The sequence below is a fragment of the Phoenix dactylifera genome, chromosome 3 (genome assembly GCF_009389715.1).
Source record: "Phoenix dactylifera cultivar Barhee BC4 chromosome 3, palm_55x_up_171113_PBpolish2nd_filt_p, whole genome shotgun sequence".
NCBI lineage: Eukaryota > Viridiplantae > Streptophyta > Magnoliopsida > Arecales > Arecaceae > Phoenix > Phoenix dactylifera.
In genome coordinates this window covers 8882057-8893821 of record NC_052394.1, presented here as the reverse complement: position 1 = coordinate 8893821, position 11765 = coordinate 8882057, and the positions used below count along the sequence as shown (strand labels likewise).

Below are 11765 nucleotides of genomic sequence, written 5' to 3'. Positions count from 1 at the left end.
TTTGTATACAAAAATAAGTTTATTATTGTTATTATTTCTTTTTCACACTAAGCTTTAATTATATATGTAATATTTCAAATTAAAAAGGATATATTTTTTGGCTGAGATTTTTGGGTTACTAAATCATTATTGGGTGGGTGTTCGAATTTGCAAGCCATAATTTCGACCAATATCTTCAACGTCGGGTTTTAGATCTTCCACCGGTCAGAGGTCAACAAAAGACAAAATATTTTTACTAAGTTTCAAAGTTAACCCCTTTAATATTCATATCTACATTGAACCCTTATTACCATCCAAATATTGCAGGGCTAGAACCGTCCTTTTCCCTAGAGACAAAAAAAATTCCAACCCCTCCGGAGGCTTCCTTCGTGTCGCTGCCGCCCGTGAGGCGGTCCTCCATTCCGATGCACAGATTCCCCCAGCCCGCCCGCCGGCCTCCCCCCACACCAAAAACAAAATCCTGATCCTCCCTCTCTCGGCGAATCCGCCCGCCTCCATGCTCCGAATCGTGCTGTTCTCCGCGATCCTTGTCTCCTCGGCGATCCGGCTCGGGGACGCCCATGGGGACCACGGCGAGGAGGCGGGGGGGAGCTGCGAGATGAGCCCCAACGTGCGGGTCCTCGCCGAGTACCTCCCCGGAGTCGTCACCATCGACGGCCATGCCGACGACTGGGCCGACATCGACGGGTCCGAGTTCCCTCTGCTGCCCGCCCTCGATCCCGACAAGGATAAAGCCTATGCCGGCGGCCAGATGACCGTTAAGGTTTGAAATTTTCCTTTCTTCCGTCTATTATTTTTAACACGGTTTTTTCGGGGATAGTTTCATACGAGAATTTTTATTTTCCTTTGAAATCGTGTAGTGTTTGAATCCCAATCAAAAAAGGGTTTTTGATTGCTCTTACCAAGGGATTAGTTTATAAGATAGTTTTATAATATTTGTAGTTTTTCGAAATCATGGTTATCATCTGATCTATAAATAATAGGAAGTCCTTGTGCACTGCCATTGTTTTCCCTAGATTAGGAGTGACTAAAATGATCTCATATATTTTTCCTTATTGTAGTTTGATAGTGAGATTTTCACAAATGGTTTCTTTAAGCATGCAGGCAGGTCTCATATGAAGCAAGTTAATCGACTTTTTCTCATTAAAATTCTAGGTATTTTTAGTAGTCAACTGTTTTGATATAAAATGGTAGAAAATAAATGTTTTGGAGGCATTTTTGGGTTTCTGTTATCTTTTCATTTGGATGCGTACAGGTTATGGGACTAAAGGACTAGAAGAGACATACGTACTGACTATAAATATAATTGTGTGTAGCATGGTATTGACTATGTGGTTGTTAAACATAGAAAGGTTAAAAATTGGATGGAAGAAAAAGAATATGGCATTGATTAATCACAATGTAAAAATTACTTCACAATGAGATGTTGCTTCAGGAATATTATTGCAAGCATAAATAGTTGCAATTGTCAAAGTATGAATTTGTTAAGTTGTTGAATCCTTTGGATCCACTTGTAAAGTAGATCCACGAATTCCTTAATTGTTTATGTTGAGGACTTTGGGCTAGACTTGATTGTGAAAGAGAAAGAGCTATACAATACCAAATCTCTGGTGTCAACACGACCATTGCCCCCAATTTGAGAATTTTATGTCTTTTGCTTACACCGAGACTTGAGAAAGCTTTTGCTTACACCGAGACTTTTGAGAGTTTGCATTGATAGTACAGAAGGAGGGTAGGAGTGAGGGATAAGTATTAAAAAATCTAAACAAATTTTAAGTGATTTGACCATCTGGGACTAACCTAACTAATAATGATCCCTAACAAGGTTCACCAAACTGATATCGTGTCTTATACTAGTCGGCTACCGGTACGGTACTATACGGGTATGTGCCATGCCATGCTGGAGTGTATCGGACAAGGAGAAGGAGGGGGAGAGGGAGAAGGAGAGGTTGGGGGGAGAGAGAGCGGGGGAGGGAGAACCTTAATCCTAACCCTAGAAGGTTGGAGAGAAGAAGGGGAGAAAGAGGGATGGGGAGAGGGGGAAGATGGAGAGAGAGAGAGATAGAGAGTCGTATTTGGAAATCTCTGCCGGAAAAGTGCCAGCGACAACTAGAGATGGAAGCGGCGGAGGAGGCCAACTGCGACTGTCAAGCCGTGGGAGATGGAATGAAGAAGGAGAGTCTTCCGATTGGAGACGAGGGTTTCAATGGGAATGAAGGAGGGCTAGCATGGGAGAGGAGTGGGCTTCTAATGCACGGGAGGAGGCATCCAAGAAGGAGGGAGAGCTAGAGGGAAATCAAGCGAGGTGTGATCGAGCGAGGGGACCGCTGGGGAGGGGAGGCTCAGGATTTTATTGAGCACTGAACCATTTGGATCGCTCGAACCTTTTGGACCGCTCGAACCTTTCTGGTTCTTGACCGGTTTGGTTCAGTATGGCCTGAAATGTTGATTCCTATTCTTTCACTTTGGAAAAGAAAAAAAAGCTGCTTTGCTTAAAATCTAAAGGTAAAAAGACCCATCAATAACATGCAATGGAAATGCTATAGAAAATCCTGCCCTAGCTTTTGACAACCGAACTTCTGGTTTTTGACTCATAACCACATTAGATATGAGGGATTTCTCTTAAGCGTCCTTAGGTCTCATTAAATTTGGAGGACATGCTTCTACAACAAATAATTGGATTAACACTGAACTATTTATGGTGATCTTTTGTGGGATGACAATAGCAAAATATATATATATATATATTGTCGTCTTGTACAAGAAAACATGCTAAATCCTGGCGACCTGGCCCTTGTAATGATATATGGGGAAAATGATGGATTGTGGAACTCTTCCTCTCATGTCTGATTGTTTGATGTTTTTTTTTTCTCAATCTATTTGGTGTAGAATAGGAGTTTCATGTGAAAATGAACTTTTCTTGTGTTATACCAAGTGGAATAGACTTGGATCATTTGATTAAATATTTTGACAAAGTATTTTTTAGGGAATATAAGGAGAATAATAGCATTGAATAGTTGACAATTAATGATTTTTGATTGCTTAGTAACTAATGCAGTTGTTGAATTTCATCCTTTTTTAGGGTGTTACAATGTTTGAGTTTCCTTCTGATGTCCAACACCATGCTTTGACTTGTTGAATCCTAAGTAGTTGTTTCTAGATGCTTTTTGAGTTTCTAATTTCTAATCTAGCAGGTTACATTTTTTTTTTTTGTGTTTTTGAATTGAGTTAGTATTTGTCTGATCAAGACTTTGCATGAATTATTTGTTAATTCTGTTAACCTTAAACTAGTAAACTAAGGTTCACAATCTCTGTGCCGGATCCTGTATTGGTACCGTGTTAGTACAATATCGGTATTTTCTATACAATCTCGCAGAGATCTCCATTCATATCCAGTCAGGTCTAGGTCGGATAATTGGGGTCCTACATCGATGATCTGAGTTGCTGAATATGATCTATTACATCTAAACTGCTCACATATATAAAATTATGTGATTTGAAGACTCCTGGTCTGTGCATCTAATTGTCAGAAAAATATGTTGTTATTTCATATTATTTAATCTATCCAATTTTTTGACCACTTGATGCTAAGGGTCTCCATTTCATTTGATTTTTAATGTATAAGCATAGTAGATTACATCCAATAACTCAGATCATTGGTATGAGACCCCATCATGTGATCTAGACCAGACTAGACCTGAGTGGAGATCCACTCAAGGTGCAACCAAGTCTCTCTCTCTCTCTCTCTCTCTCTCTCTCTTATATATATATATATATATATATATATATATGGTTTATTTATGCGAAGTGTCCAAAACTTCAAATCACTAGTAATGCTTCTATGAGGACCCATTTAGTCTTTTAAGTTCATTGTAAAATGGCATTCATGTGCTTCCATATTGGTATGTATATATATATTTGCATGTTTCCCCATGTTTTGGTGGTGGATATGAATTAATTATAGATGACTCTCCTTTTGGAATTGATGTTGTTGCTTATCAATGGATTTGCAGGCTGTGCATGATGGTAGTAATGTTTTTTTCATGCTACAAGTTGATGGGGAGTTTGCATACTCAAAGGGGTAAGCATTTGTTTTTTTTTTTTGTATATCTATTTTTTTAATTTCTAACATATAAGTTCATTTTCCAATTTAGTTGAGATTTAGTGTAATTTATTTAAAATTCATAATGTAAGATTTGTTTGCTTCCCATTCTTCTTTTCTTCTGTGATTTTCTTGTCATTCCGTTCAGCAAAAAAGTTGTGTACTGTTTGTCTTTAATGTAATCAGGCTCAAATTTGTTATCTGTCAATATACTTCCCTTGTGTGCCTATTATGATCTTGGTTTTAATTCTTATTCTTTCTTTTTCAACATTATTCAATTCAGGTAGGCATGTTTTATTTTATTGCTATATTTTCAATTTATTGTGCTTTTTGGTCGACATTCATCCATAACCTAACCAATGAATTGTGTCCCTTCTATTGTACTCTGCTTTACAAATCCTGCCTCTCAGTTCATTTCAAATGAAGAGACATATCCTTATCCATGGTAATCTATCATAGTTACCTTTCCACTAAAGTCTTCTTGCTCTTCCTTCTTAACTTTGAATTGCTCAAGATCTCTTTTGCTAGGCCCCACTTATTGGTTTATTTATCTTATTTGATTTCCCTTCACTATATCCTGTATAAGTACTACTCTAAGCTTCATTTCTTTTATCCAGTTCTAGATTTGTTGTGTTACCTGTTATGTTATAGCCTGAATTTGTATTACATAATTGTGCATACTCTAATCCATGGAACAAAACTGGCCTTGTCGTTATCACGCGCAGTTACTTGCTAAGTCCAATGGGCATACAATGAAATCTGAGAAGTGCAGCTCCTTTTTGTCCATCCAATATATGGGAAGTTAGGCCTGCTTTATCGTGCTCATATCTTACTGTTTTTTCTGGTAAAATACAGTGAAAACACAAAATGTCCCTCCGTTGCTCTCATGTTTCAAGTTGGGGAGAACGCCTCATATCATAATGTAAGTGTTTCTGGTTCCCCTTGCTTATTTATTCATATGTGCTTACACATATTTTAGGTACTTGTGTTAGATATCTCTTGCTAAGTCTAATTCCTGTATGGTCCTACTTTAACTGTCACCCATTAATGAAAACATTCTTTTTTTCTAGATGGGAGGGTGTGTAGACATGCCTGGTACATGCACCAATAAAAGCTGCCGCGGCCATGAAGTGGACATTATGCATTTTTCAATTGGAAATGCTATTCCTGGACGGTTATATGGTGGCAATCTTATAGACAATAATGATGGAAATGGAAATGATAGGTATATCGCTGTTCTTTCTTGTTGTAGTTTAGCTGACTCCTTTGACTCTTCAATATCGGTTTAAAGTTTTGAGCCCCTAAATGTTTTTGACAGGTTTGGTCATCTGGTTGATGTATATGCATGGAACCCACATTGTCGATACCTTGATGGAAAGGGTCCAGGTAATCCTACATTTTAGAATGGGGATACATATTTAAGAAAGCTAGTCAGCACATGGTCACATATTGTCGATTCATTTGTTTAAAATTGTTGTACTTTCATGTTGATTCCAATGATATCATGTCTTTTATGCATTTTAAGATGATGACCTGCCAAGATAACATTCTTTTCTTTTTGTATCCATCTAGAAAGGATATTTAAGTAGCTTGCCGTGTCTCTTTCTTGTGCTTGCTCTTTTTGTGTCTTCTCTTTATTTTGTCTATTATATGTTTCTGATTTGCTCTTATCTTTATCTTTAGTAGCTCTGTTTGTTGGAGTTACTTTCTTGGGACTGTAGTGTATTTCGCCTTGCTTGTTTTTTAAGAAATTTGTTTTTACTCACTTACCCATGCTTCCTTTCCAATCAATTTGAACATTCCATTGAAATATGCGGAAAAATTGGGTAATTTGTCCTCACAATTCTCAGGAAATGGCTCAAATGCTCAAAACGATTGGCATGGCGCTTGGTGGCACAGTAGCCTAACATTTCATTCAGGTGTGCTTCCTCTACTAATTAACGACTTTCTTTTATCTGGTAATGTTAGAATAAGATTACACATATAACACTTTCCATTGAAGTATCCTGGTGATATATCAGTTCCTGCAGTGATGCAACTTTCTATCTTGATTTATTGTTCTGTTATCTAGTGATAGCAATTAAATTTCATTTTTTGACGCAATTCATGAATAGTATAAAATTGAAAATGCAAACGTTGGATTATGAGAGGTTACTATTAAGGATCACCTAGGCTATACTTAAGATATCCATGTTCTTATGCAACTTTTGTGTTATTATCTTTTTTTCCAGAAGTTTTCACCTAGAAATAGCAAGGGATTTATTTCCTCTATTTATAGGCAGTAAAAGGGGTGTGTTTCTAAACCACAGAAGAACAAATGCAGTAAAAGATAAAAGGCGATGGAGAAGTCACATTGCTCTTTTTAATTATAAAAGAAACCTTGAAGGATCGTATGTTGGAGTCACATCATTAAGTTGGTTTGGGTTCGCATTAACCCATCTAGTGCGGTCTTCTTTATGTAGGATGAAGTAAAAGAAATCTTTTAGGAAGCATGCTATTTATTTGAAGTACAAAAAATAAATAAATAAATTCCTTTCAGAGCTGAGACCTTGGAATTTGTAGAGTCTCAAAGAGTTAAACCAAAAACTTTCTAATCATTCATTTGAACACATTTTTTTCCTAATCTAATCAACCGTCTAAATCTTATCCTTTAGAGGAAAGGACAATATCATACTAATTGTGATCACATATTTAAGGCCAACAGTCACTAACAAAATTGTCCAGTCTATATGGGTTAAGGCACTGGGCTTTATGGCTTAATGTAAGCCTTGAAACCAAAAGCTAACTACTGCACGTCTTTGATTGATTTATATTCTGAAAGTTGCATCCTTATAGAGTCAAGTTTTTTGCCGTGGAAATTTGGAACCATATTTTAAATTAATGAAGCCCTGGCAACTCATAGATATAAGGACTTTATTTCTTTTTAACTCAAACTAAAATGAGAGAAAACAACTAAAAAAAATGCACGCTATTGTTGCAAATATGTGAGCTTGATACCTGCAATAAAAAATTCTGAAAACCATTTAAGACTAGCGCATGTATCAGTCTCTTTATGATATATAAAGTAAACCAGATGGAAGGCCGTATATATTCTCTCCATTTTCTATTGAATCAGGTAATTTGAATAATAGGTTTTGAAAATGCTATTAAGAAAACATAAATATGAAGGGTGAAATTCTAAAGATCTGTGTGATAGAATATTGAATGCTTCCCAGAAAAGAAAGCGAAATCTAACTTACATATCAATAGATGATTTTCATTTGTGAAGATTCGCATGGAGTTACTATTTTTTCTGCCAAATGATTTCTAGTGCTTTTACACTGCAAACAAATAATCAAAATGCAAGTTTCGGAAACTTTAGGTTAGAGGGAAGGATGCCATAGTTTCAGTGAGGATTCTGGTGGATGGAGTGAGAAAGGATGCTGTAGTTTCAGTGAGGATCAAACTACATGTTTTCTGCCATAGAGTATCGCTCTCGGATTTTTTTGAAAATCCCTTAGGTTTACTTTGCCCAAAGAGATAGGACTTAATCCATTATTAATAGTTCGTCAGTGGAAACCAATTGATGACATATGCATTTGTTAATGTCCAGTTTTGTTGTATATGAAAGCTGGGTTTGATTGCATACCATCCAAAATTGCTCATATCCTCCCAGCTAATTGTTCTGTGGGAGGTTACCCAAGGCACAGTTGCTTTGTCCTCTTGTTGCATCTAGAATATCTTTCTTTAGGATATTATTTTATAATTGTATTTCATCAGTTTATTGTGTAGAAATATGACAACCATTTACAAGTACAAATACCACCTTATCAAGATGAGAAAGCAGAATGGATGTCTTGAAAGTTTCTCTTTATGGAGCAAAATTGGCACCTGCGACTGACTATCAATTACTGTGTAATATTTTAAGATCTAACTCAGGTTTCATCTTATTGTTTCTCTATAACCAATGCTTAAATAGCGATTTCTTTCCCCTTGCTCTCAAATTCTTAGTTCATAGCTGCTAAAGCATAAATTTTGTCCATAGAAGTTTGGAGAAATCCTTCTCAACAACTCAGACATCTAACCCATACAGCATTTTTCTAAGAGGGTGGACTTGATGCAATAGTCTTTGTCACTTTTGTAATTTGTATTACTATTCACATATTATCTTCTTGTACCTTTAAACTTGGTACTAATTTTTTTCCAGAATTACTGTTACACTAATTCTTATATTATATTGGCTGCTCTATCTTTATCCTTTCTTTATGACTTCCCCCTGACAGGCTATTTGGAAGAAGACAGCCCTTATGCAAGAAGTGATCAGAAGGGCACCTACATTTTTGAGTTCTCAAGACCGTTGAGGACAATGGATCGTTTCCAACAGGTATACCTCTATACTTTTGATTCACTTTCCTTTATTGCTTGATATTTTGGGCTGATACAAATTGCTGCCTATGAACAAAACATTATAATACGTCCACCCACCTTGAAATGCAGGATGTTCAGTTTACAATCAGTCAGGCCAGCAAGATGGCTGTTGCTTTCTGGTACCCAACTCCTGGGAATCCATGGAGTGGGTCACAACACTATTCAGCTAGTTGCAACTGGCTGCCTGTAGATATTGCATCACCTAATGGACCATCTGTTTCCCGGGTAAGATCGAGCAGCTCATGGGATGCTGCCACTGCCTTCGCATTGCTCCTCTCTGTGGTCTCCTTCTGCATGTCTGTTTTCATTGGATACTGGGTTTCCAAAACCAAGGCTGTTCCTTTCACACCAATTGATCATCTTTAATGAGCATCATGCAATGGATTATTTGTTTCTGGGGTAAGATCAAGGAGCTCAACGAATGCTGCATATGCCTTCAACTTGCTCCTCACTGTGGTCTCCTGCCTCTGTTTTCATGGGATACTGGGTTTCTAAAAACAAGGCTGAGCGACAACAATCCATCATCTATACTGAGTGTGAAGAACCACATGCTTCTGCTGTATGCCTGTATCCTTTTATGTTCTAGTATTTAATGAGAGTTTCAATGCTGATCTGGAGGTGAATTAATTTACTGAGTCACACATTCTTTCATTTATTTTCTTGTTGACATTGCCATAAGAACTTTTTCCAGTGACGTTGTGTTGTGTGGTTTGCTTTCTCTTTTTAAATGATGTCTAGATTTGAAAAACTCGACCTTGGAGTATAGAGACTGATGGGGCAGTTGTCCTTGTGTGGTTAGTTGACTTATGATTAGAGATATGAATGGATAATGCTATTTTGAATTGATAGGGCAGATGAAAATAGAATGTGAATTTGTATGGTTTTTATAAATTGAAGTTCTGAGTCTGCAATATATATGTGCAGATGAATGGAATAAATCCACTGAAAAGTATAGATTTAGCATTTCTCGTCATAGTAAAATGATTCAAATTTTACAGGCTCTCTTCTGTGCACATAATATCTGTCTTGACTTTACTGATTAAAATATTGGTTTGGGATGGAGATTTGCTAGATACTTTCCTACCTTTTGGCCCCAGACTGACATGTCTAGTTAGAGCTGGATGTTGGGAGATTTCACATCTCCTTAGATTAAATTTGTGTATGCTTTACTATTGTTGATGCTTGGTTTGTTGTCGGCAGGTAGGAATTTCCATGTGGTTCTTGTAACTCAGTTTTGCAATTATGTCCAGGTTCTCTGGTTATATAAGGACGTACCGAACAAAGTCTTCAAAACTGAAAAGATGAAGTTAATGTAGACCAGGATTTGACTTTTCTATCTGATTTTTCGGCAAACGCTACAGGGGATCTGAAACTTTCAGTGTCATTAGTTATATTGTTGGAAATGTTAAAAATGGTCATTAGATGTGTTGCTGGGATACTTGCATCCAGCTCCTAGAATCCATAGCTAACATGTGTCCGAGCTGAATATGGGGTGCTCATCAAAATTTATTAGTTTCGGTGTTTAAAAATTGTTAAAAGGGTTCACTTTTCCAATAATTAGTTTGATTTGTTATAATAGTATTCAAAATGATATTTTGTTTTTTTTTTGGAGATTGGATAAGAATGCATATATTAAAATAAAATTTTATAAATTATTTTTTTTTTAAAAAATTAAACTAATTTAGAAGTTTGGATGAAAAATGGGTATGTTGAAAGACCCTAATAATTAATATTTTTAATAATTTGTTGTATATGTATACACGTAACTTGATTTTTTACGTCTCTGTATCTCTTTTTTCTTTGCTTGTCAGGTTAAATACTTGGACACATGTTTGAGTTTGATTTTCATGTCTGTGTATATACAACTTTGGTCATAATTTATTAGTATGTAAATTTAAATCTCGTCAATCTGAGAAGCAAGTTAGCAAATATGTGAAAAAAATATCTGGCAAGAAATGACTCTTTAAAATTCTTACACTCTTTATGGCCATGGCTTGTAAATAATTTGTCCAGTTTATTACTTTGAGGGGTGGCAATTTACTCTGCATCATTGAGTATCCTACCCGACGGGTTGCAGCGGATTAGAGTTCGGTGTGAGTAATGGTAGAATCTACCCAAAATCTAACCTTGGTATATATCTCTTTTCAAATTTCTTCCTTGCCCTCTTCCCCGGTCGTTTCACTCATGAGAAAGATTGAACATGTCAAACCTTACATGCCATGGTGATTATTTTTTTTAATTAATTACTTTTTTTAATTTAAGAAATATTTGATTTTTAAAACATAATATTTTATTTGTTATATTTTTTGTTTTGTTGAAAATTTGGTTCGTTATATTCTACCTCTTTCATTCTTATTTTGTTTAATATTATGTGAAGCATTAGTATTTATTTTTATATTCATTTTGATTTGTTTAATTTGTATATAAAAAAATTAATTTTTATGGCTTTACTTAATCCGATCATCCAACTTCTTCATCAAACTCTAATCATTTTGCTTTGCCTCGAGATAAGTATGAGATGGTACAGATAATGACCTATCTGATCTATACTTGATTTGTTGCCCTTCCAATTCACTTCTACCATCAGCTAGGAAAAAAGTGAGCAGATACCAATCATATTTATATAGTTAAGAGTTTATGCGAGATGGTACGGGTAATGGCCTACATGGCTTATACTCGATTTGTTGCTATTTCCAATTACTTCTACCATCAACTGGGAGAAAAGTAAACAGATACCAATTATACTTATGTAGTTAAGAGTTTGTGCGTAAACTAACTATTCTTTAGGTTCCTAATGCATGCAAAGCATTGACCACTCAATTTGCGGGGCACAATGCTACTCTAAAAGGAGGAGAGAAAAAAAAGAGAAAGGTTTTGCTCCCCTAAGATTGTAAACATTATAATATTTCTTTTTCTTTTAGAACTTTGAAGGAAGAAAATTGCATCACATCCCTAATTTCATAACTTGATGATGATTGCAAGAACTATTGGGTAATACGTTATTCAAGAATGTTCTTAGTAAAATGTACTGGCATTCCCTTATATTATCCCATTTATTTCTTCATGCCATCATGTTAAAAGAGATTGGGGATACAAAGATGATGCTTGCGAGGAAAGTTTGAATCATTTGCCTCTAACTTCTTGGCGCATGAGAGTTAATTTTTCATTTTAAACTTACCACAATATTTATTGGTGATTTTGTGATAGATCCTTTTTTAGCCAATGAAAATGAATTGAACACATTTTGGAAATGCTT

At 36.0% G+C, this 11765-nt stretch overlaps 1 protein-coding gene across 1 annotated transcript; it reads left to right on the top strand.

Moving 5' to 3' along the window:
* Window positions 1-352: 352 nt before the first annotated feature.
* LOC103700994 lies at window positions 353-9355 on the top strand. The gene is made up of 8 exons (XM_039124538.1): window positions 353-763; window positions 4014-4081; window positions 4958-5024; window positions 5173-5327; window positions 5421-5488; window positions 5953-6021; window positions 8365-8465; window positions 8579-9355. Exons 1-8 carry the CDS (start codon window positions 497-499, stop codon window positions 8873-8875), a joined length of 1092 nt encoding a protein of 363 aa, XP_038980466.1. The 5' UTR covers window positions 353-496; the 3' UTR covers window positions 8876-9355.
* Window positions 9356-11765: the final 2410 nt, after the last annotated feature.